We start from the raw sequence: 25361 nt of genomic DNA on the forward strand, positions 1-25361 counted from the left end.
CTTTCTGTAATGAATTACGGTATTGGTGAAGCTATGTGCTATTAAGAGACTGTTTCACAACATTCAATAAAGCCTGCACTGGTCTAATTAAACAGGATTCAAAAAGGCATGCACTGATCTCATTAAAGTCATCTAATTTGGTTATCACAGCACAATCACTTGGTAATATCAGCAACTTGGCCCTCTCTCTCTTCTCGCGGATTAATATATACAAAAAGTGATGAAATCTGAATGTCTCTAAACAAATTAGGATGCTGTGCAAGTCTCTTTCATGGATCTGCACTTTCACATTAGGCTATGGTAAAACTACAACATAAAACAAGTTGAAATACCAAAAGCAAGAAAACTCACATATAGAGTATTCCTAGCACTGAGCTGCATAATCACTATTAACATAAAATGAATTGCAATACCAAAAACAAGTAAACTCACACATAAAGTAATCCTAGCACTGAATTGCGTAATCACTATTAGTACAAAAAATAAACAAGTGGAAGATAGTAAAGTTCTGTCACAGTTCTCAGTTACAAAATGAAAGTTGTGAAAGCACCCACGCTAAATCTGTTATTCAACCCTCATCAAGGCCCCCACTCATAAATCATGTCTGTGTCCTTAGAAGAGGCCTTTCAAAGTCTCAAGAAGGCTACAGTGCAATCAGTCTTAGTTTTTTCAGCTTTCACCAAAAAACAAAGCAACACCAGACAGCATGCACCACTTAGCTGACAGAAGTGTGTTCTTTCCACAAGATCTCTGCTGAGGCTCTTTGCTGCCAGCCAGAGAGCAGCAGGTGGGGCCTGGAGGCAATTCTAGAGTGCAGAGGGCTTTCCTTACCATAGAGGAAGAAAGCCAAGCAGGATCATGTGCACAGCAAGAGTATTTATAGCCAGTATGACTCATGTTTTTGGAAATACCTGGAGACCTTGGGGAGTGGTGATTGCCTGGCAACCAATAAACAAGTGAACCTGACACATATAGAAGTAAGAGGACTTGACACAGTCACATGTGTTCAACAAGCATTGGTAAAGACAACTTTATACTGCAACAAGCATTGGGGAAAACAATTATATAGTGCAACAAGCATTGGTAACATCAAGTACATATCAAACATTGGCAATATCTATCCTGAAATGCAGACAGTACAATGTTGTTACAAGCAACCCAGTGGTGCTACATGCCCCTGAGGATGTTGACAAATTAGGCAGAGCTGTTGGGTGCTGACAGAAAGTGACATGATAACAATACCTATGTGTATCGCTGATAGTTACGCGGATAATGACACCTTCTCAGAATGGCATTGATAATGAAAGTCAAAACATTTCTTATAAAGTGTAAGCAGTGGCAGCAAGCTAAGTGAAGTAAATGAAATAAAACTGAGCATACTAAATAGGTAAAAGGTCACTAGGTGGCGGGAGCAACAGGCCTGCAAGCCGAAGGCTAAACTAACGCCTGTGCCCAGCGGGAAACTAAAAATGGATTGGGAGAACTAATGTGGAAACTGTGATTGGTGGAGAATATAGTAAAGGTGCATGAAAAAATACCCACAAGCAAAACTTTTGGCTGATTTGTGTCTTAAAGTGAGTCCCATGTGAAAGGGAGGATAGTGCCCTGTCCGCTTGGGGAAGATTCAGAGAGACAATGATGATGTGTATGGCATTTGAGGTCAAAGCTGTTTGGCCACTCTGGGCCTGATTACAACTTTGGAGGACGGTGTTAAACCGTCCCAAAAGTGGCGGACATACCACCTACCGTATTACGAGTCCATTATATCCTATGGAACTCGTAATACGGTAGGTGGTATATCCGTCACTTTTGGGACGGTTTAACACCGTCCTCCAAAGTTGTAATCAGGCCCTCTGTCTTCACAGTAACATGCTTGCATCAGAGGTATTTCTCAATATGTAGGCACAATGATGAGCCCACCTCCCATCCTGTTATTTGATATATGGTCTTGTTTTGAAGGAGATAGAGTGCGATATGTATGTATGAATGTATGCTTGTCACAGGAAGTAAGCGGAAAGAGAGAGCTCACGGTATAGTGGGGAGAGCTGGACAGGTTAGGAGAAAAAAGTATGCAGAGAGAGCAGATCAGGCAGGGAAAAAGAGGCAGTCTAGGCCTAGAGCAAGCAGCCTGGAATCAAAGTTAACGGGGATTCAGAAGTAAGGAATAGGATGTAAGCAGTTAACAGATAAACATGTTGAAAGGGTTGGAGTGCTACGGGGGAAGGGTGTGTTAGAGATGTAATGGGTGGGTAATATTTAGGGGTGAGGGAATGGGTTATAATTGATTGTTGATTTATTAACTTTTGGTGCAAACCAGCAAGGTAATGGAGAGGGCAGGAATGCACCATATTTACTAAGATATGGTACATTTCTGCTCTCCCTAGTGCACTTGTGGCTGTCAAGTGCAAACACAGGCATCCTTCGACCATGGTTACAGCCAGGAGTGTTTTTGTGCTGGAAGGTACATTTTCCTGCATAAAGCAATTCTCTGAAGCTTTTTCCTCTTTCCATGTGTTTTGCAGTATTCAGCATAGGTAGAAAGAGGAAAAAATTAGGAGAAATAAACTTATTCTCCTTTGAATACATACCATTTTAATGTATTCCCAGGTTTACTAGTGTTAGTAAATCTGGGAATATGCCAAAACCATTGGTGGATGCGTGAGAACACCCAAGCTTCACCCAAAGAGTAAAGCAATGAAGTGACTTGCTCTACTTTACGTTACTCCAGATTTACCATGCCACACAGAAGCTTTTCTTTGTGACTCTACGTGGCATTGTAAATCTCACTTAAGAACTGCATTACCCTGGCGTCACCTTGCCTTTGCTAAATCTGTCATTAGTGTGTTGCTAAACCAAAGAGTTATCAGTAATTGTGAGCCCTGCTTACTTCCAATAAAGAGACCTTTTCCACAAAAAGCAAAAGTATCAAAATGGTCATTCTTCTAAGTGTGTTTCTTGTGTGTGAACTAGAAGGGTCGCAAAAAAGGTGTCAGAATGGATGATGGATCAAGGTTTGGTAGAATAAGAAGTAAGCAACTGTGCTAAAGGATCTCATAGTTCCCAGTAGTCAATGTTTCACTTATGTGTTTGCAGTGCACTAAAACCTGTGGACTCGGCTCCCGGCATCGAAAAGTCATTTGTTTGAACCAAGATGGAGGAGAAGAGGACAGCGTGCGCTGTGATGCCAGCATGATGCCACTTGACAAAGAGAGCTGCAGTTTACAATCATGTGAATATATCTGGATCACAGGGGAATGGTCTGAGGTAATACATATCTAGAAGAAGCCAGGAACACACTTACATTTCATTGGGGTGTCTCAAAAGGGTTCCTGCATGGAAAAAATGTGTTCTGTAATGAGAAAAAAATTGATGCACTTTACTCACTAGGCATTACAGTAGGATAGGAGGCGTATTCCTGGAAATCTAAAATCATTCATTTTCTGTAGGAAGCCGGCTCTTTATATGGTATGAAAATGAGTTATATTGTGCAAAGTGTCCAGGGGTTTCCCCAATTGTGAACAGGGACTTGCTCTAGCAATCCCAGTGTGCTTGTTTAGGGAGTGGTGCAGTCGAGCAGCCTTAGGCTTATCGCAGAGGAGTGTGTGACATCTGCAAACACACACACAGTCAATAAATTAGATATTTGACTAAAGAAAGAGATCCTCACCAATTAAAAAAATTAACAAGTATTTATATAGATGTTTTGGCACCAGAAGCAAGCCATTCCGTTAAGTATGTTTAGCAAGAAAAATCTTTACAGTTTTGAAAAGTCAACAGTGCAATTTCTGAAAAGCTGCAATGTTATCCTATGGAGGAAAAACAAAGGCGGCAAAACAGGTACAGTACAGAGACACCAGGAGGCACTGGGGTGGCCAGGTGAAGTGGTATAGTATGGCGTCAGGTGCCCAATGTTTTTCAATGGGCATTGGTTTGGTCAAAAAGATGCTGCAGGTGAGGACTGGGGATCCAGTCGGGGAAAACCAACAAGTGGTATCCAATCTTCAGATGCAAAGGGACGTGGGGACACCTCGGGTCCCCTTCTCCACGGGCCAGGGATGACAGGTGCAGAGGTGCGTTGAGGCATCAGGTTTTCTCCACCAGAGCACTTGTGATCGATGGGGCCTGCATGCTGAGGCTGCAGGCGGTGTTGATGAGTCCACAGTGGGCAAGTCCAAGGTGTGCTTTGTCTCTGGAGGGCTGGGGACTATGCTGGCATTGATGGTCCACTTCAGCACGGGCTGGGCAGCACAGGTGTAGTGGTGCTTTCAGATGTTGGGTTTTAGTCAGTCCAGAGTCCTTGCATTTGGTGTTGGGGTGCCTGCAAGATGCAGGGAAGCAAGTTCGCTGCTCCATGGGAGTTCCTGGGTCTGTGCTGAAGGCAGGCACACCTTCCAGGCTTTGGAGTCACAGCAGCTTGCAGGACGAGTCAAGTTTGCTGCAAATCGGTGGGAGAGAATAGCAGACAGGCCCGCAGGGCTGGTGCCTCGGGCTTTGCTTTTGCTGCTTTTGGGTGTCCTTTTTCTTCATAGGTCAACAGGAATCTGATTTCTTAGTGCAAGGTCTCCCCAAATACTGCATTTAGGGGCCTTTTGGGGAGTGTAGGGTAGTAGCCAATGGGCTACTTACACCTGGGGGTCACTACACCCTCTATATGACCACTTCCTGTGGGAGGTGGGCATAACTCTGTCCCAGAGTTCATAAATCTAATAACACCAAGATGGCAGATTTCTAAATGTGGTGTCCACATCAGGTAGCAAAATTAGGGGTGGGACTTACCTGAGGGGTAGACACACCTCCCTGAATACTAAATTTCCCACATGTCTAGGTGCCAAATGGGCCCTCGGTCAGGGGGGTCGTCATCTCTTCTGTGAGTGAAGCCAGATCTGCATACCAAGGGCAGTGCACTTATTTGAAGCCCCCTCCCTTGTAATGCAGGTTGGAAGGTCATCAGAATTTGTTTATGACTGCCCGAATGCAAAGGCTGTCACTCTTGGAGGTTTGGTGATGAAAGGCTAACTAAAACTGGTCAGTCCGCACACGGGTAGGTGGTAGGTTTTCAGGGCACCTCTAAGGTGCCCTCTGGGTGCATGTATTAATAAATCCATCACTGGCATCAGTGAGGGTTTATTAATATTAGATGTTTGATACCACACATCCTTATTTTCAGTGAAGCCATCATGTAGCTGGGGAACTCGGTTTGACCAGTGTCCAGCACACATACTTACAATAGCTTCCCTGTTCACTCACTATGTCTAAAAGTCAAGAAAGACATAGCAGGGGCATATCTGGTCATGCAGATATGTCCTCACATGCAATGTAATGCGCCCTGTCTTAGGGCTGTAGGGGTGACATATATATATATATATATATTGCCTGCATTGTTTAGGAAACATGGCGCACAGATGATGTCATGTTTTCACTTTTAGCTGCATTGAGACACGCAGCCAGCAATGGCAGTCTGTATGTGTTAGGTGAGGGGTTCCTGAGGATGGCGAAATATATGCTGCAGCCTTTGGGGCCCCTCTTTGGTGCCAATCCCCTGGGTACCAGGAGTACCATTTACTAGGGACTTACAGGGGGGTCAAAGGTATTGCAAATTGGGGAACTACTGTACAGTTTTAGGGAAAGAGATCTTTCACTGGGGACCTGTTTAGTAGGAGCCCAGTGCACTTTCCGTCAAATTTGCATTGAACACTAGGCAAAAAGTGGGGTTGTCCATGTCAAAAAGGGGCACTTTCCTACACAAGCGTACACAAATCTGTGAATGCACTAAACATAGTTAATCTCAGATGTGTGTTATACTCTTGCCGACAGTTCAGGTGACCCTTATTGGTTTACAGGGTTACGAATGACGATCCCAAAAGCTTTCTTTTGTGGGAGTGTGGATGAGTAGTTATGCTCATCAGAAGGTAGTGCTAGGGATTTGTTGTACTCACAGTGCCAACAAATGAGACACACACTCTAAAGAAGGAACTCAACACCAGTTGTTAGAAAAATAGTTACTGTTTATATTATGTTTCAACACCAGAGTACTATTGCAAGAATAACTACTAATGCAGGTTGACGAAAGCAAGCAAAATAATCACAGTGTCTAAGGCAGTAATGCAAACCTATGGAGACAAACACATATATTGCATACGGGTACTCAACAGCAACTTACAAGGCCAATCTTCAGGAGTTAGGGTAAGGAAAATGCTCCTCAGGAAAAGAAGCTGCAGGTAGGGACTGGGGAGCTAGTCCGACTGAATCATCAGGGGGTCTCAGGTCTTGCGATTCTCAGGGAAGTAAGGACACCTTTAGTGCTCTTCTCCTCAGTTCAGAATGGCTGGGTGCAGGGGTGACCTGAGGCATCAGGTCTTTGTCACCTTAGACAGTCACTGTACAGGGGGCCTGCACAAAGAGGCTGCAGGCAGAGTTGGGGAGTCCACAGTGGAGGAACTCAAGGTGGGCTCATGTCCCGGAGGGCCTGCGGAACATACTTGCACCATTGACTTAGTCTAGGAGGCATGGGTGCAGTGGTGCTTTCTGCTGTTGGGTTTTTGGCAGTTTCAGTGTTCTTCCTGGGTGTCTGCAGATTGCAGGGAAGTAGCTCCACTACTCCACAGGAGATACTCGGGTCGGGCCAGGTCAGTAGCTGCTCCTCAGTTCTTACTTTTTGCGGCTCTTCAGTTTCCTTCTTCTTCTTGGGTCCAAGTAATCTGTCTTATGGTTTCTGGGAGCCACCTAAATACTCAATTTAGGGGTGTTTAGGGGTGTGTAGGGTAGTAGCCAATAGCTACTCACCCTTTGGGGTTCCTACAACCCCTATATGGCCACTTCCTGTGGGGAGTGGGCATATTTGTATCCCAGCAGGCCTATTTCCAACCGAAAACAAGATGGTGGAATTCTTCCTCAAGTGTCCACCTCAGATAGCCCACCTTAGAGGTGCGGCTAGCCCAGAGGTGGTACACACCTACTGACTAATTTCCCTCCCTGTCCTGGTGCCAAATAGGGCTCACGGCAGGGGCCAGCTACACTCAGGTCTCGGGAAGCCGGGGGTTGCATACTAAATGCTGCAGGGTATTTGAAGCCCCTGGCATTGGTATGCAGATCTGCTAGCCATCCTGCTGTAGTGGGTGACAACACCCCTCTCTGAAGCAGGCTTTGTTTCTGACCTCTGAGAGCACAGGCTGTCACCTCCAGGGGGTCAGAAAAATGTCTGTGGTGGAAGTCAACCAACAAACTCAGAGACCAGTAGGGTTCAGGGGGCACCTCTAAGGTTCCCTCTGCGTGTATGTCATAATAAATTCTGAGGCTGGCATCAGCCTGGATTTAATAAGAAAAGGTTTTTCATACCAAACACCAGAGAGTTCAGTTAAACCATTACGTGATTGGGTCAGTTGTGATGAAAAGTGTCCAGCACATACCATAAGATGGCTTCCCTGTTTACTGGTGATGCTCAGCAATGGGGCTGGGCATCACACGGTCATATCTGCTTGTGGAGATAGGACCACACATTAAATATAATGCACCATGCCTTAGGGCTCCAAGGCCTGCTGTATGGGTGACTTACCTATATTTAAATGCAGTGCTGGGTACATGGCACACAATGGGTATGCCACGTGTGTTTTCAGCAGGCATGCACCAGGTAACACAGACTGCAATGGCAGTTGTGTACATCGTGTTTTTAAGGGGGGGGGGTCCCTGAGGGTGGCACAGTATGTGCTGCAGCACTTAGAGACCACCCTCTCCCCTACCCAAGCCCTTGGTACCAGGTGTACCACTTACTGGGGACTCACAGGTAGAAGAGTGTGCCAATTGTACACACTGTTACCTGTTTTTAGGGCAAGAGCACTGACACTGGGGACCTGTTTAGCAGGGACCCAGTGCACCTCAGTCAAAAAAACCTCAGTACCAGTGAGCAAAAAGTTGGGGTGACCATGTCAAAAAGGGCACTTTCCTACACACACCCCTAGCCCTCAAACGAAAGGGAATGAGACTTACCTTTCCCAAGAGAGAATTTGGTGTTTAAGTGCAAAAACTGGAAAAGGCCATTTGCACTGGCATGGTCAGTCTCTGGTCCGTGTTCCATTGTAAAGTCTATACCCTGTAGGGAGATGGACCACCTCAACAGTTTAGGATTTTCCCATTTCATTTGCATCAGCCATCTGAGAGGCCTGGGTTCAGTTTGAACAATGAAACGAATACCAAACAACTATGGTCTCAGCTTCTTCATGAACCAAACCACAACAAATGCTTCCCTAACAATGGCACTCCAACACTGTTCTCTGGGGAGGAATCTCCTGCTAATGAAAGCAACAGGTTGGTCCTGGCCATCATCATTGGTCTGGGTTAGGACCTCTCCTATCCCATGTTCAGAGGCATCCGTCTGCAGAATGTACTGTTTGGTATAATCTGTAGCCCTTAGAATGGGTGCTGAACAAAGATACTCCTTCAACGTGTCAAAATCCTTTTGACAACTAACTGTCCAGTTTAACTTCTTTGGTTGGTTCTTGGAGGTGAGTTCTGTGAGGGGTGCCACAATGGTGCCATGCTTCTTCAATAACCTCCCATAGAATCCAGTCAAGCCAAGGAATGCAGTGACTAGGGTCTGGGTTGTTGGAAACTCCCACTTCAGAATTGCCTGGATCTTGGGTTGTAAGGGTTGCACTTGGCTTGCACCTACCAGGTGGTCCAAGTATACAACTGTGCCGTGCCCTATCTGGCAATTGCTTGCTTTGATAATAAGGCCTGTCTGCTGCAGGACCTCAAGGACCTTTCCAAGGCGGATCAGGATATCCTGCCAAGTAGTGCTATAGACAGCAATATCATCTAGATATGCTGCACTGAAAGACTCTAACCTAGCTAGGACTTTGTTCACCAACCTTTGAAAGGTGTCAGGGAAATATTTAATCCAAAGGGCATCACAGTAAACTGGAAGTGCCCATCTGGGGTCAAAAACACTGTTTTCTCCGTGGCTCCTGGGCAGTGGCAGCTGGTGGAATTTGAAGGTGGTTGGGCGTAAGAAAAATAAATCAATGATTGCTAGTGAGCAAGTGAAACTAGCATGCCCGATGTTGAAAAGAGAGGTTTGGGGGAGGTTCTCCTCCTGAGACGTTTGTTGAAAATTGGTGTATTTTGGTACAATTTGCAGAACTATGTTTATGATAAATTGGCCAGGAATACAGTTCTTATAGGCATTTGTAAAGGAAAACTCATAAAACATTTAATAGAATTTCTGGGTATCAAGCAAGTCTGACCTCTGAAGGGTGCTAGGGTACCAGGCAAGACTGCTTTGGCTCTACCCTTTCCAATGTAAACACATAGCACAGGATCATAAACATGCCTTTAAATACTGTGGCACCAAAACAACAGTTACAATCAATCTATTTTGATAAAATGTATTGTTTTTTCCACTTCTGCATTATGTTTTCTTACTCCTGCAGGGTATGCTTCACTCAATTGCAACACAATGTCAGATTTTCTGAAAAGAGATAATTTCAACGTCTGTCAAATGGGATTTACTGGAATCATGTTTTTTTTTTTTTTTTCTGCCAGATGCTTTAGGTCAGTAACTCCTGTTTTTGTCCAGGTACCTTTACCCCCAAAGAGTAAGCAAGGGAAACAGGACAGAGCATTTTTAGAAGTGCTGCCAGTAAGTCATTACATCCATTCACCATACTCTGGTAAACCAATGTGTGTAACCCTTCCCCCTATCTTTTGCACACTATTCAATTTTAATTTCAGGTTTATCAGCTCATAACATTTTCACTTGAAGTTTATCCGCATGTGTCAATTTCAAAATTGGTTTCATGAGTAAACTGTCTTTCGTGTTCATTATGCACAGCTATAGATCAGACTGTAAATAGAAACGCTAGCCTGTGTTTGAATATTCCCTCAAATGAAGACACAAAAACTGTATTACCCAAAATATTAAATAAACACTGAACTGTCATGCACACAAGTAACAGCGATTAGTCATTCATTCTCATTCTGGCAGGAACAGAACTGCAGGAGCACGTACAGCTTTCCCCCAAAGGGGTATAGCCTTGTAACTATTTGCAGAATTCCTTCCAGATGCCTGTTAATAATTAAAATATTGTGTAAGGTGTGAGGGTAGATGCCATTGCATGCACAACACCAGTGACGATTCAAACACTTGAGCATACCAATTTAGTGATCTTACTATAATTTAAAGGGTGTATTCCAATAATGGGGTCCTTGAATTACTATTATATAAGGATAAAATAACTATATGTTTGGAATAAAACTAAAACAATGTACCTGTACATTTTGACTTGACTGACTTGATGTCACATAATACAGAAATAATTGAAAATGGTCTTAAAAAGCATAAGTCTCTTGTTGAGTAGTACCCTTTAAAAGAGTTCCAGAAAGACCTCTGATATCTCCAGTACCCATCTGTACCAAGCACAGCAAAATAAATGTATATTTTTCAATCAATCAATCAGTCAATCAATCATTAAATTTGTAAAGCGCAACATATCACCTTGTGGGGTATCCAAGTGCTGAGGGTTGTCGCTGTGAGCCAGTAGCTGTTCCTTCAAGAACCATGTCTTGAGCTCTCTCCTGAAGTCGAGGATGGTGTGCGAGGTGTGTAAGTGGGGGGCAGAGGGAGTTATTCCAGATCTTGGGAGCGAGGTAGGAGAAGGAGCACCCTCTATTGTGGCTGACTTGAACTCTTGGGACATGTGCAAGGGTGAGAGTTGTTGAGTGGATTTTCCTGATTTGCTGATGGAAGGTGAGTCTGTGGTTGATTAGATTGGGTCCAATGTTGTGAAGGGCTTTGCATGCGATGATGAGAAACTTGAATTTGCACCTCTTATGCACAGGCAGCCAGTGGAGACCTCTGAGGTGGGAGTAATGTGGGTCTATCGGGGGAGGTACAGGACGAGTCTCGCTGCTGTGCTCTGGATAGTCTGCAGCAGGTGGAGGAGATGGGTGGTGAGTCTGACATAGAGGGTATTTTCAGAGCCTAGTCTGCTGGTGATGATGGCCTGGGTGACTGTCTTTCTGGTTTCAATGGGAATCCATCTGAAGATCTTCCATAGCATGCAGAGGTTGTGGAAGCTGGAGAAGGCCACTGCGTTTATCTGCTGTTTGAAGGTGAGTTTGCTGTCAATGATGATGCTGAGATTGCAAGCATGGTTAGTTGGGGCCAGGGGTTGTCCGGGCGTAGTGGGCCACCAGGAGTCATACTTCGAGGGGTAGGGGGATTGCTTCCGAAGATGATCACCTCAGTCTTGTCCGTGTTCAGTTTCAAGCAGTTGGATTTCATCCATTCGGTGACGTGCATCATGGCTTTGCTGAACTTGTCTCTGGGGGTGGCGTGGTCTTTGGAAAGGAAAAATATGAGTTGGGTGTCGTTGGCGTATGAGACGATGTTGAGTCCAGGGGAATGAACAATCGAAGATGTTGAAAAGGGTGGCGCTGTGAGAGGATCCCTGGGGACGCCGCATATGTTGCTCTTAGGTACTGAGATTAAATGTGGGAGGCAGACTCTCTGGGTGCAGTCTGTGATGAAGGCATTGATCGATTTGAGGACATTGCTTTGGATCCCCATGTGGTAGAGTCTGAACGTGAGGGTGTAGTGGGAGATGGTCTCAAAAGCAGCAGAGAGGATCAAGGTCGCCTTCTCTCCTTGGTCGAAGAGGGACCTGAGGTCGTCAATTGCAGTGATGCAGTCTTGGTGCTGTAGTTGGAGCAGGCGGAAATCGCATTGGGAGGAGTCTAATAGGTTGCGTCTTACCAGGTGTTGGGAGAGCTGCTTGTTGATGGCTCTTTTCAGGACCTTGGTTGTGAAGGGGAGAAGAGAAATGGGGCGGTAGTTTTTTAGTTTGCTTGGGTTGGCAGAAGGTTTCTGCAGGAGCGGCTTGACCTCTTCTTGTTTCCATGCTTCAGGGGTGGTGGCAGTGCTGATGGAGGTTTTGAGGTTGGGAGAGAGGATTTCCTTCTGGCCCAGGTTAAAGATGTAATGTAGGCATGAGTAGTTGAGTGAGCCGGAGTGGGTCAAAGTCATGATGGGGCGGCTGTTTCCTGGATGGATAGTAGCTTCCAGTCGGTGATGATGTGGCTGGGGGAGTCCTCGGATAGAGTCAGTAGGTGTTCGATGCTGGTGGGTTGGGTTGAATGTTTCTGTAGATGGCTGTGGTTTTGTTGTTGAAGTAGTTGGCTAGTGTGTCACAGAGGGCCTGGTGGTTTGGATTGTGTTTTCAGTGGCTGCTGGATAATCCTGAAGAGTTCCTTCAGACGGTTGGTGCTCTCCTCAATGTGGCTGAGTAGGGTGATCTTTTTTCCTTCTGAGGCAGAGGTGATATTTGTTCAGATCATCTTTGAAGATGGTGCGGTCTGCGAGGTCCCTACTACTACACCACAGTCTTTCTAGCCTTTTGCATTCTCTCTTGAGTGTGCGTAGTTCGTGGTTTAAAACTGCAGTTAGACCATTTCTAAACGCTCAAAATTTTTTAACAGAGCTGTTAGACTCGGCATCCTTGATGTAGTCTCTCCTAACTTTTTACCTCTGCTTCCCAGGTTGTTTTTGTGTGCTGTTTTGTTTGTTCTGGACACTTTACCAGTGCTAAAGTGTGAATGTTCCTTGTATAAATTATATGTGTACATATATCCATAATTGGCATATTTGATTTACCAGTAAGTCCCTAGTAAAGTGCACTAGAGGTGCCCGGGGCCTGTAAATCAAATGCTACTTGTGGGCCTGCAGCACTGGTTGTGCCACACACATGAGTAGTGCTGTAAACATGGCTCAGACCTGCTACTGCAGTGTCTCTGTGTGCAGTTGTAAACTGACAATTCGACTTGGCAAGTATACCCACTTGCTAGGCCTAAACCTTCCCTTTTTATACATGTACAACACCCCTAAGGTAGGCCCTAGGTAGCCCCATGGGCAGGGTGCAGTGTATGTTAACGATGGGACAGGTGCTCATATGTTTTACATTTCCTGACAGTGAAATACTGTCAAATTCGGTTTTCACTGTTCCAAGGCCTATCTCTCTCAAGGGTTAACATGGGGGCTGCCTTTAAATATCATTAAAGCACGGATTCCCTTTGGGAGCATATGGAAATATGGAGTTTAGGGTCTCTGAACTCACAATTTAAAAATACATCTTTTAGTGAAGTTGGTTTTTAGATTGGGTGTTTGAAAATGCCACTTTTAGAAAGTAGGCATTTTCTTGCTTAAACCATTCTGTGACTCTGACTGTTTGTGGATTTCCTGTCTGAGTCAGTTTGACAGTTGGGGTGTTTGCACCTCTCCTCTAGACTGTGACACAAATGGAGCTGGGTGTAGCCTGCATATCCTGATGGGTCATCTGGGCTGAGGAGAGGGGAGGCGTGGTCACTTACACCTGAAAGGGCTGTGCCTGCCCTCACACAATGCAGTCTCCAACCCCTTGGTGTGTGTGTCTGGGGCCTGGCCTGGGCAAGGCAAGCTCTTGAAAACAACAGAGACTTATCTTTGAAGTAGGCCTACTTCAAAGGCAGAAAGGGGTATAAGAAGAGGACCCAAAACCCCTGAAAATTAGACTACGTCTGGAACCAAGAGGAACCTGTGCCCGGGAGAAGACCTGGAGAAGCTGGAGGACTGTGACTGTGACTGTGACTGTGAGGTCAAATCAGGTGATAATTATAATGGTTTGATTTGAGTCGCTAATAGCTGAAGGCACTATTTTACATAAGCATAGCTGCAAAGTTTTTACATTGCTTATGAGTAACATTTCCATGGGTTCAGCGTACCTATGAGTGACATTCTACTACCAAATGTGTGACACTTAGAGTGGCACTTTCTTGCAATTAAACCCAAGCAATGAAGTCCAAGTAAAGTGATAAACATTTAAAATTATCCCTGTTTGAGCAGTGAGAATCTCTAAAAAGGTCTTGAAACTGCTACAAAACCACTGAAATGGAAGGTTCTAATCTACTGAGATAAATTTATTACCAGTCACCTCGCAGTGCTAAGTCCCCAGCAGTGTTGGACTCACCCGACCTGTCTGTGCAAAGTCCCTTCTGACTGCTTATCAGCCCTCCAATCAGCCTCAATGGAGTTCTCTTTAGGATTGGTACAGGACAGGTAAGCCTGAGAGGCATATGATTGTTGTTAGACTTTTCATCCTTGGCGTGGTCTCCCTTAACTTTTTGCCTCTGTTCCCCAGGTTATTGATGTGTGCTGGACTCTGATTTTGCTGTTTTTATTACTCTGGGCACTTTACCACTGCTAACCAGTGCTAAAGTGCAAGTGCTCCTGTTTAAAATGTGTAGGTAATTGGTTTTCCATGATTGGCATATTTGTTTTACTGTTAAGTCCCTAGTAAAGTGCACTAGAGGTGCCCAGGGCCTGTAAATCAAATGTTACTAGTGGGCCTGCAGCACTGGTTGTGCCACCCACACAAGTAACCCTGTAATCATGTCTCAGACCTGTCACTGCAGTGTCTGTGTGTGTATTTTTACACTGTAAATTCGGCTTGGCAAGTGTACCCACTTGCCAGGCCTAAACCTTCCCTTTTCTTACATGTAAGGCACCCCTAAGGTAGGCCCTGGGTAGCCCCAAGGGCAGGGTGCAGTGTATGGATAAGGTAGGACATATAGGCCCTCATTTTGACCCTGGCGGTGTTGCACCGCCAGGGCCAACGGGGGCGGGAGCACCGCCGACAGGCCGGCGGTGCTCCCTTGGGCATTCCGACCGCGGCGGTAACACCGCGGTCGGACTGGGAAAACTGGCGGTCTCCCGATAGTTTCCCGCTGCCCAAATGAATCCTCCAAGACGGCGCAGCATGCTGCGCCGCCTTGGGGATTCTGACACCCCCTACCGCCATCCTGTTCCTGGCGGTTCGCCCGCCAGGAACAGGATGGCGGTAGGGGGTGTCGCGGGGCTCCTGGGGGCCCCTGCAGTGCCCATGCCAATGGCATGGGCACTGCAGGGGCCCCCGTAAGAGGGCCCCAAATAGTATTTCACTGTCTGCTTAGCAGACAGTGAAATACGCGACGGGTGCAACTGCACCCGTCGCACCTTCCCACTCCGCCGGCTCGATTCCGAGCCGGCGTCATCGTGGGAAGGGATTTTTCCCCTGGGCTGGCGGGCGGCCTTTTGCCGGCCGCCCGCCAGCCCAGGGGAAAAGTCAAAATACCCGCCGCGGTCTTGCGACCGCGGTACGGTATTTTGACGGCGGGACTTTGGCGGGCGGCCTCCGCCGCCCGCCCAGGTCCGAATGAGGGCCATAGTAATGTGATTTATATGTCTTGACAGTGAAATACAGCCAACTTCGTTTTTCACTGTTGCACTGTCTCTCTCATAGGATAATATGGGGGCTACCTTTAAATATGATTAAAGTGTAGATTCCCCTAGAGAGTAGATGGACGTTTGGGGTCCCTGAACTCACAATTTAAAAATACATCTTTTAGTAAAGTTGATTTTAAGATTGTGCGTTTGAAAATGCCACTTTTAGAAAGTGAGCATTTTCTTGCTTAAACCATTCTGTGACTCTGCCTTGTTTGTGGATTCCCTGTCTGGGTCAGATTGACAGTTGGGTTGTTTTTCACTGCATTTCCTGATTAGCCATCTCTGCTAGGAGGGAGGGGTGGAGTGGTCACTCTCATCTGAAAGGACTGTGCCTGACTCTGACAATGCAGACTCCAACCCCCTGGTGTGTGTCTGAGGCCTTGCCTGGGCAAGGCAGGATTTCACAAGTAGGTGTGAGTCCCCTTTGAAGAAAGGTGACTTCAAAGACTAAAATGGGTATAAGGTATAAGAAGGGCATCCAAATCTACAGACTTTAAGAAACACTTCTGGAACCAAGAGGAACCTCTGCCTGGAGAAGAGCTGATAGCTGAGGAAGAAGTGCTGCCCTGCCTGTGACTGTGCTTTGTGGAGCTTTCCTGCAGTGCTGCTTCTGCCAGAGTAAGATGGCAAAGACTGATCTTGTGAAGAAATCGGCAAGGGCTTGATTTAGAGCTTGCCTCCTGTTGTTTAAAGTCTCAGGGACAGCAAAGGCTTCTCCCTGCCAGCCCCTTGAGTCTCTGGAGAGACTCCTGCTCTGACAAGTGGTGCCCTATCCAGTCCCTGGGCCCTTGAAAGGAAAGCTGGTAGAAATCTAAGGAAATCGACTTCGGACGACTCCGGACCGACGGCGCTGCTGAATCCGGTGACCGCCGCCTGCACCCGACGACGTAACCTTCGCTGGAACGCGACGCTCTCCGCAGGCCCGATGCCGCTGCAGCCCCGCTGAAGTCCGCGACCCCGTGGAAGTCGTCGCACCACGTCGTGACTGACGCCGCTCGAAGTGCACAGATTCAACGTTTCGCACAGACGCCGCGATCCCCGACTTCGCGCATCAGCTTGTTTTCACTCTTCACCAAAGGTACTGTACTTGGGGGTCTACCCGACTCTGTGTCCGGCGCCGCTGGTGTCGGCTTGTTGGGAACGACTCCGTCACGACGCCGTGTTAACATCTCATCAAAGCATTTTTTGTTTATAAGCTCTATTTTTGAGTTTAATCTCTAAAAACTCATAACTTGACTTTGTATGTCGGATTTTTGTCGTTTTGGTCTTGTTTTGTTTAGATAAATATTTCCTATTTTTCTAAACTGGTGTTGTGTAATTTTGTAGTGTTTTTCATTAAGTTACTGTGTGTGTTGGTACAAATACTTTACACCTAGCACTCTGAAGTTAAGCCTACTGCTCTGCCAAGCTACCAAGGGGGTAAGCAGGGGTTAGCTGAGGGTGATTCTCTTTTACTCTGACTAGAGTGAGGGTCCTTGCTTGAACGGGGGGTAACCTGACTGTCAACCAAAGACCTCATTTCTAACAATTGTGCATCCACAAGGCTCTCCTGAACTACCCTGACAATTAGCCAGTGCCCCTGATAGCATGATCCCTTCAGTTGCAAAACTTTTAAAGTTTCATAGTGTTGGACTCACTTGTCCATGGCACAATTGTGCCCTCTGACATACCAATCAGTCCTTCTCAGTACCAGCATCAGCCCTGTCGACTGCCTGCTCACTTCACGTCTCCTCCCGGCACATAAGAGTCACTTGCATGGGACTGTCTTGGGCGGAGCTGGTGCTGATTGAACTTCTGTCCTCCGAGTCCAGCCTGACCCAATCACCGGCTCTCCCTTGGGCCGACTGCTGCCTATTAAAATGCTGGCAGTAGATGAGTTTCGGTAGCAAGCCAGGCTGTGGATAACTATTTTTGCAGATTAAAGGCCTTCCAAGACTGGCCTCAGATGCTGCACTTTAATAGTGTATGTGTTCATTGTTGCGCAGAGAGGCTGCATGCCTCTGTGCTTGCTGCTGGGCACTGGCTATGGCCAAGTGCCTAGACTGGCATAGCTCTTTTGAACTGTGCAGCTGCCCTGTCTGGACTGGATGGCCAACTGTAGTACCCTGCAGCAGCGCTCTACCTAAATTGCCACAACTCCAGAATTCCAGGAGCATGGATTATGAAAGTAAATAAATAATCTAACATAATCAACTACTCACCCATAAACTAACATAAAGAAATAAAGTAGAACAAATTAAAAAAGCGTGCACAAGGAGCATTAGGAAAAATAAAATTGTGGCTTCATTATTTTACCAAACAAATAGAAACCTAAAAATTGCCAATTAAAAGCAAACGTGGGCCATACCTTAATCGGCACTGGGCTTGAACTCTAGAATCCTGGAGGTGTATTGAGCACAGTAAGGGGAACACCACATGTGATTAGAGGAGGGATGTTAGACTTAGGCTTTATAACAGCAACATTCAGGTGGTTGGGGAGCCAGTGGACAGATAAGCCAGTGGAAATTCACCAGCAACCGGACCCCAATGTTGAAAACATTCTGCACCAAGCCCACTGCCCCCTCAAAGCGGCCCATAGTCTGGCACCTTTCTGGAAAACAACAGTAGGCAAAGTGCCAGCGCTTTGATCCACAATAGGCACTGCCTGCCAACCGGGTCCAGAATTATTTTTGTTTATGACCATGCACTGACTGAAGAAAGTGTTTTACACTCAGGGCAACAACCATTTTGGCAAGAGATGGGTTATTATTTTTTTCCTGGTAGTGCCCAAATTTGATTGTGCCAAGTAAATAAGTGGGACAGACTGCATGCTTTCCACAGTCCACTTACTGCCAGCACATTCGATGCTTAAATGCAGTAGCTGCTCATGCGTTGAGCAGGGTCGTCAGGGTAAAGGGGTGCTATGGTTTGTATGAATAATGCATTCTAGTGTGGTAATGCGGACACCAGCACTAGTCTGACCCCTGATGCATGATACTTCACAGGACTGCAGATGTGAAAGTGCACACTCTTCGAAATTCAGAAAAGCATATCTCTTTAACATTTGGAAGATTTGACATTATCATGTTACATTATAGCACGCACTGAGAAGCCTCTATTGAACGTGGTAGTGTTTAAGCATGGTGGCAGTGCCATTAGTGCATTAAGAGGCAAGGCAGCTGTCAGGTAGACTCTGGATGTGGGTGATGTTCTTATCCCCAGGGCACATGTGGAGGGTACTTGCGGGTACCCACTATTTTCGTATGGTGGACTCTGCCTGCCAAAAGATTGGGCCCCCCAGAAATATACTGACCTCATCCGGGTGTCCTTTTAAGGCACTGGGACACATTCAGCGGCACCTTTACATTGTCTGCTTTCATTTCAAGTAACAACGTGAAGGTGGGTAGGGGGCTTATCAGATTTCAGCTGGGACCATAACAAAGGCTGAGGTTAAGGGGCCATCAGGCCTCCTTTTGTTTTAGTATTCTGTCTGGGAGCTATCTGGAGCATCAACTTAGATGCAAACGCAATGGAGGGGAAAGAGATGCTCACATCTTCTTATCACTTCACAGGTACTTAAGAGAGACACGCTTCGGACTTTGTTCAGTCCCTGCATGTAAGACATATGCATGCATTATAATGATGTCAGATGTGCTGGTTGTCCCCGTATTTACACAAATATCAATTCAATTACCACTATTTTATTTTTTATTTCTTTCATAAGGCTACTCATCTACATGCAGGGTGTCAAAGCTCTTTAGATCAGATGTACACAATATATATTGACAATAAATTATGTGTGTGTAAATCAATGTACAGAATGTGTTACATAAGTCAGTGAGTGTTACAAGGTGTAGGAGACATATGTTCTTTGTAGTTCACTGTGCTAAATTTGAAAGATTACAATTTATGAACTGCAAATAACAAAAGGATCTCTGTGTTAAAAGCAGCAATCCACTTACCCAGCTACATAAAATACAAATCTGTCATCTGCATATTACATGATGTGCTTTGCAGAAGACACAATAACCCTCTATGCTATTTTGATTTAAAACTGGAACTACAGGGAGTGCAGAATTATTAGGCAAGTTGTATTTTTGAGGATTAATTTTATTATTGAACAACAACCATGTTCTCAATGAACCCAAAAAACTCATTAATATCAAAACTGAATATTTTTGGAAGTAGTTTTTAGTTTGTTTTTAGTTTTAGCTATGTTAGGGGGATATCTGTGTGTGCAGGTGACTATCACTGTGCATAATTATTAGGCAACTTAACAAAAAAAAATATATACCCATTTCAATTATTTATCATTACCAGTGAAACCAATATAACATCTCAACATTCACAAATATACATTTCTGACATTCAAAAACAAAACAAAAACAAATCAGTGACCAATATAGCCACCTTTCTTTGCAAGGACACTCAAAAGCCTGCCATCCATGGATTCTGTCAGTGTTTTGATCTGTTCACCATCAACATTGCGTGCAGCAGCAACCACATTCTCCCAGACACTGTTCAGAGAGGTGTACTGTTTTCCCTCCTTGTAAATCTCACATTTGATGATGGACCACAGGTTCTCAATGGGGTTCAGATCAGGTGAACAAGGAGGCCATGTCATTAGATTTCCTTCTTTTATACCCTTTCTTGCCAGCCACGCTGTGGAGTACTTGTACGCGTGTGATGGAGCATTGTCCTGCATGAAAATCATGTTTTTCTTGAAGGATGCAGACTTCTTCCTGTACCACTGCTTGAAGAAGGTGTCTTCCAGGAACTGGCAGTAGGACTGGGAGTTGAGCTTGACTCCATCCTCAACCCGAAAAGGCCCCACAAGCTCATCTTTGATGATACCAGCCCAAACCAGTACTCCACCTCCACCTTGCTGGCGTCTGAGTCGGACTGGAGCTCTCTGCCCTTTACCAATCCAGCCACGGGCCCATCCATCTGGCCCATCAAGACTCACTCTCATTTCATCAGTCCATAAAACCTTAGAAAAATCAGTCTTGAGATATTTCTTGGCCCAGTCTTGACGTTTCAGCTTGTGTGTCTTGTTCAGTGGTGGTCGTCTTTCAGCCTTTCTTACCTTGGCCATGTGTCTGAGTATTGCACACCTTGTGCTTTTGGGCACTCCAGTGATGTTGCAGCTCTGAAATATGGCCAAACTGGTGGCAAGTGGCATCGTGGCAGCTGCACGCTTGACTTTTCTCAGTTCATGGGCAGTTATTTTGCGCCTTGGTTTTTCCACACGCTTCTTGCGACCCTGTTGACTATTTTGAATGAAACGCTTGATTGTTCGATGATCACGCTTCAGAAGCTTTGCAATTTTAAGAGTGCTGCATCCCTCTGCAAGATATCTCACTATTTTTGACTTTTCTGAGCCTGTCAAGTCCTTCTTTTGACCCATTTTGCCAAAGGAAAGGAAGTTGCCTAATAATTATGCACACCTGCTATAGGGTGTTGATGTCATTAGACCACACCCCTTCTCATTACAGAGATTCACATCACCTAATATGCTTAATTGGTAGTAGGCTTTCGAGCCTATACAGCTTGGAGTAAGACAACATGCATAAAGAGGATGATGTGGTCAAAATACTCATTTGCCTAATAATTCTGCACTCCCTGTAGATAAAACAGATCTCTCAAGCAACCCCCAGTGTTATCTTTCTATTATTATTTTTCACTGAGATATTCTGGGCACACGAAGATCTCTACAACAAGTGCCTTAACTCCATAAGATATCTTAAAACGCTGACATTGCAAGCGATTTGGCAGAATAGATTTAATGCCATGTTTCTCCTTGTTGCCAACTTCTTAATGGCAGAGCTTTAAAAAAAAATATATGAGTTGAGGCTCAGATTTTGCGTCAGGGTTGCGTTACTTTTTTGGGCACAGCCCCAATGCAAAATCGAATTTGTTAAATCTCATAAAGCGCTCAAATGTACTTATGGTCAGTGCTTTAAATGGAAAAATAGAAGTGCCGGTACTCTGTAATAGAGTACCTGCTTGTTTCTGAGAAGTGCCGGTACTCTCCAATTAAAAGTATTACGTTTTTCCTGAGATATGCCGGTACTCTCCCTCTCAAAATAAAAAAGTGCTGGTACTCAGTACCGGAGAGTACCGGCCCATTTAAAGCACTGCTTATGGTAGCCTTACTATGCTAAACATATGTGTGGCAATGCAGCGTACCTAAATTATACTAAATTAAATATTTAATATTTTAAACATACCTTCTCGGGCAGCTTCAGTCCCAGTCAGTCCTGCAGGTTGATGGGTTGAGGCCAGGATTGGTGTGCTGACTGATGCTGTCGCAGAGGCCGGGAAGTGTCCGAGTCATAATCTCAGCCACAGTTCACAGAGGAACTGAAAGCTGTCCTCTGTGAATTCAGCTGAAATGCTACACTTTGCACAGTGTATTCTATTTATAGCATGCAGCATGTGATTTCACACAGGGTCATGAGTTGAGTCTTGACTCTGTGTCGTGGTCATGTCAATTAGATTAATAGCATTTTTTAATCAGAATGCAGCATTACTACAGTAATCACAACACGATATAGTGCAGTGATTGTTGCAATAACATTGCTTAGACGGTACTAAAAAAAAAAAACCCTACCTTTTTCCATCTCACACAAAGATGGGTGGGCGTCAGTCATGCTTGATCATCCTGCCTCATATAGTGACAACCTGGGAAAGGTCAGGGTCGTCATGCAGTGGTTCAGTCATGAGCAGCCTCCAACAGTACAGGGCTTATACTGTATCCTTCCCAGACTGCTTATAAATATGACGCAGCCTAGCGTAATTTGTGGGAGGTTTCGCTAAGCCCCCAAACAGTAAATACAGGGCTAGAACCATGTCAGCCTAGTTTACAGAGCCTTTATGTGACACATGCACAGCGGTGCATGTGTCACAATAAATCTGCCTGCCCTGTCTGTTGCCTGAGTCTGACTCAGAGCGTCATCCACTAGGCAGACAGGCAGTAGCAGGACTGGTGCGAGACTTCCAAATTTGTTACAAAATGCTAAGTAACATCACCACTGGTGTTACTTATTATTTACATTAAATGTGGATTCCAATAATAGGGTGGGCACAGCGCCTGCACCCATAGAAAGAAACTGCTGCAGCTCCTGCGGTTAGCCTAATCTTCCAATACCCTGAAGTTAAATCAAAGGCACTGAAAAACGTGGCCTAACCCATCCTATCTATTAATTCAACAGCCGTTAGAAAGGGGTGAGCATCTGTCTTAGTGACAGCATTGGGGCCCCTGTAGTCCACACAAAACTTCAGCTCTTGTTTAACTCTCTTGGAATGAGGGATTAGAGATTAAGACCACTGGGCTAGCCTAGGCCATTCACAGGGCTTAATCACCACAAGCTCCAGCATCTTGCTTACTTCAGCTCTGATGCATGTCCTTGACTTGATCAGACTATCTGTAGATTTTGCATTTGACAGGGAAGCTGACTCCAGTGTCCACATCATGAGTACCCCAGATGTCTGACCAGAGGTCAAGGAAAAAAGCCCACCATACTGCTTCGGGACGTGCCTGCAGTAAGCTTGCTGTTTGACAGTAAGGGTGTCTGAAAAGACCCACTCCTTCAACTGACCCATCTGCATGGTTGTGGGAGAGGAGGTCAATGTGAGGTTCACTCTATTCTTCCTGGCCCTCATCAGTGATCATCAGCATCACCACATCAGCCCTGTCTAGTAGAGTTTAAAGTGGTTCATATGGAAGACACTGCGGGGGCTCCTGGGACTGCCAAGGTCCACAAGATAGGTGACCTTCCCTTTTCTTTCAAGGATAGGGTAAGGCTCACTTCCTTAGTCCTGGAGGGCCCTGGGGGCCACAGGCTTCTGCACCCATACCTTCTGCCCCGGTTGGTACTTCACCAGTTGCTTCTGGGGCTCTTGGTTTGCCTCAAGGTGTTTGTTGCCTTTGCCATGTACTCAGCCATCCTGGAATGTAGGCAAAGCACATAGTCTACTGTGTCTTGTTTGAGCTCCTTGAGAGGTTCTCCCAGCTTTCCCTCACCAGACCCAGTGGTCCCCTAACAGGATGGCCAAACAAAATTTCAAAGGGACTAAAGCCCATTTCATTTTGAGGCACCTCTGTGTATGAAAAATGCAGGCATGGCAAAAGGACATCCCATCTCCTCTTGAGCTTTTCAGGGAGCCTCATGATAATAACTTTCATGGTTTTGTTGAACCTTTTAACTTAACCATTTGTTTGAGGGTGGTATCGGCTTGTGTCACACCACATTCCTTCCATATTGCTGAAATGTAAGCAGACATGAAGTTTGTACCTCTGTCTGAAACTACCTCGTTAGGAAATCCCACCCCATTAGATATACTGATGAGGGCTCTGGCAACTGCAGGGGCAGTGTTAGTCCTAAGGGGGATTTCCTCAGGGTACCTGCTGGCATGATCCGCTACCACCAGTATAAATCTGTTCTCTGATGGTGTTGGAGGATCCAGGGGACCTTTCAAGGGGTACCCCAACCTCTGGTAGTGGAATTAAGGGGGCCTTGGTTTGCCACTTGTCTTGCTGGTGGCCTGACAGGTGACATGGGAGTTGCATAACTTCTTCACTTTCTGGGACATGCCAGGCCAGTAGAAGTGGTTCACCATTCTACTCCCAAGATTTAGCCTGGCCAAGATGTCCAGCTAGGGGGATTTCATGGGCAAAGGTGAGTAGGAACTCCCTGTACTGCTGAGGCACAACCACTCTCTAGTGGCACCAGGTTTGGGGTATCAGGCCTCAGTGTAAAGGCGTCCATCCTTTCAGTAGGTCCTGTGGGAGCCACTGACATCTCCCTTTTCCTGGTCAGCAGCTTGCTTTCTCAGGCTTTCAAGAGTGGGACAGGTCCTCTGTCCCTGGCAAGGAACTTCCCTTGAGGGTCCCCCTGGGATTATGAACTCTGCTGTGTAAGGTCCACGTTGCTAAGGCTCAGTTCCCTCAAAGGCTGACAGGTCTTCTCCCTGACGAGAGGGGACCTGAGCTTGTGTCTCATCAGAAGTTGGTTTCCGAGACTTCTCTTCTTGCCTTTTCTCTTGGTGGGTTGGGCCATTATTCCAGGCCCCAGCACCTCTTTTCACCCTGGGCATTGCTCTGTGCTCTGGTTTTCATAAACACCCACTCAGATATTCCCAGCATTGCTCCGTGGGTTTTCCTTTCTACCTCAGCCCATACTGAGGTCTCCAACACATTCCCTAACAGACATTCTACTGGAATTGCAGGGGACACAACCACTTTCATCTGGCCAGCAACCCCTCCCCACACCATAGTCACAATAGCCATGGGATGGACATTGACTATGTTGTCAGCTTTGATAACTGAATAGGTTTGTCCAGTTATATATTAATATGAGGAAATCTGTTATTCAGTCTCTATACTTGCACCTGTATCCCTCAGTGCTTCAACCTCAACCCCACTGATGTGTGATCTTTGTTTTTATTTCTGTAGGTTACTGGGCCAGACAGCCAGGGTAGTTACATCCACCCAACCTTCTGATATTAAGGCTGCTTCTGTGTGTTCCCTGACCCTGTCAGAGTCCACTAAAGATCCCATCTAGAGACTCACCACCTCAGCAGTAGTTTAGGGTGCACTAGAGGGGGCCTTTTTGAAACAGGTAGAGTCCATAGTCCGGTGTCCATTGGCCTTACAATTGAAACACCACACCTTTTTGGGATCCTAATTCTTACCCTGGTATTCACCCTTTGATTGGGAAGAGTCTCATGGCTTAGCCCCCCTGAGCAGATTTTTGGGGGCCTTTAGAAGACTCTTTGGGTTTTTCCCCTTTGTGCCCACTGTCTTTCTCTTGGGGGGGAGGGATTAGCAACTTCTTTCTTTTGGTCACCCCCACCAAGGGCCTTCCTGGACACCCTTGTTTTGACCCAGTGGTGTGCCTTCTTTCCCAACACCTGGGGAGGGAGCAGCCCTAAGCCCACTAGGTACTGGAGCAATTTTTCTGAGGTACAGTTACTCAACAGATGCTCCTTCATAATCAAATTGTAGAGACCTTCATAATCATGCACCTTACTTCCTTTCAACCAGCCTCCTAGTGTCTTAACTAAGAGGTCTACAAAATCTACTCAGGAG

At 45.8% G+C, this 25361-nt stretch overlaps 1 protein-coding gene across 1 annotated transcript in view; it reads left to right on the forward strand.

Annotated features, from left to right (window-relative positions):
* Window positions 1-25361, forward strand: part of ADAMTS9 (ADAM metallopeptidase with thrombospondin type 1 motif 9) — a 704469-nt gene that overhangs the window by 603124 nt on the left and 75984 nt on the right. Inside the window, exon 31 of the mRNA XM_069206502.1 lies at window positions 3094-3264. Coding sequence (XP_069062603.1) covers window positions 3094-3264 — 171 coding nt within the window. The remainder of the gene's footprint in view (window positions 1-3093; window positions 3265-25361) is intronic.

The sequence above is a fragment of the Pleurodeles waltl genome, chromosome 9, assembly GCF_031143425.1.
Source record: "Pleurodeles waltl isolate 20211129_DDA chromosome 9, aPleWal1.hap1.20221129, whole genome shotgun sequence".
NCBI classification, from domain to species: domain Eukaryota; kingdom Metazoa; phylum Chordata; class Amphibia; order Caudata; family Salamandridae; genus Pleurodeles; species Pleurodeles waltl.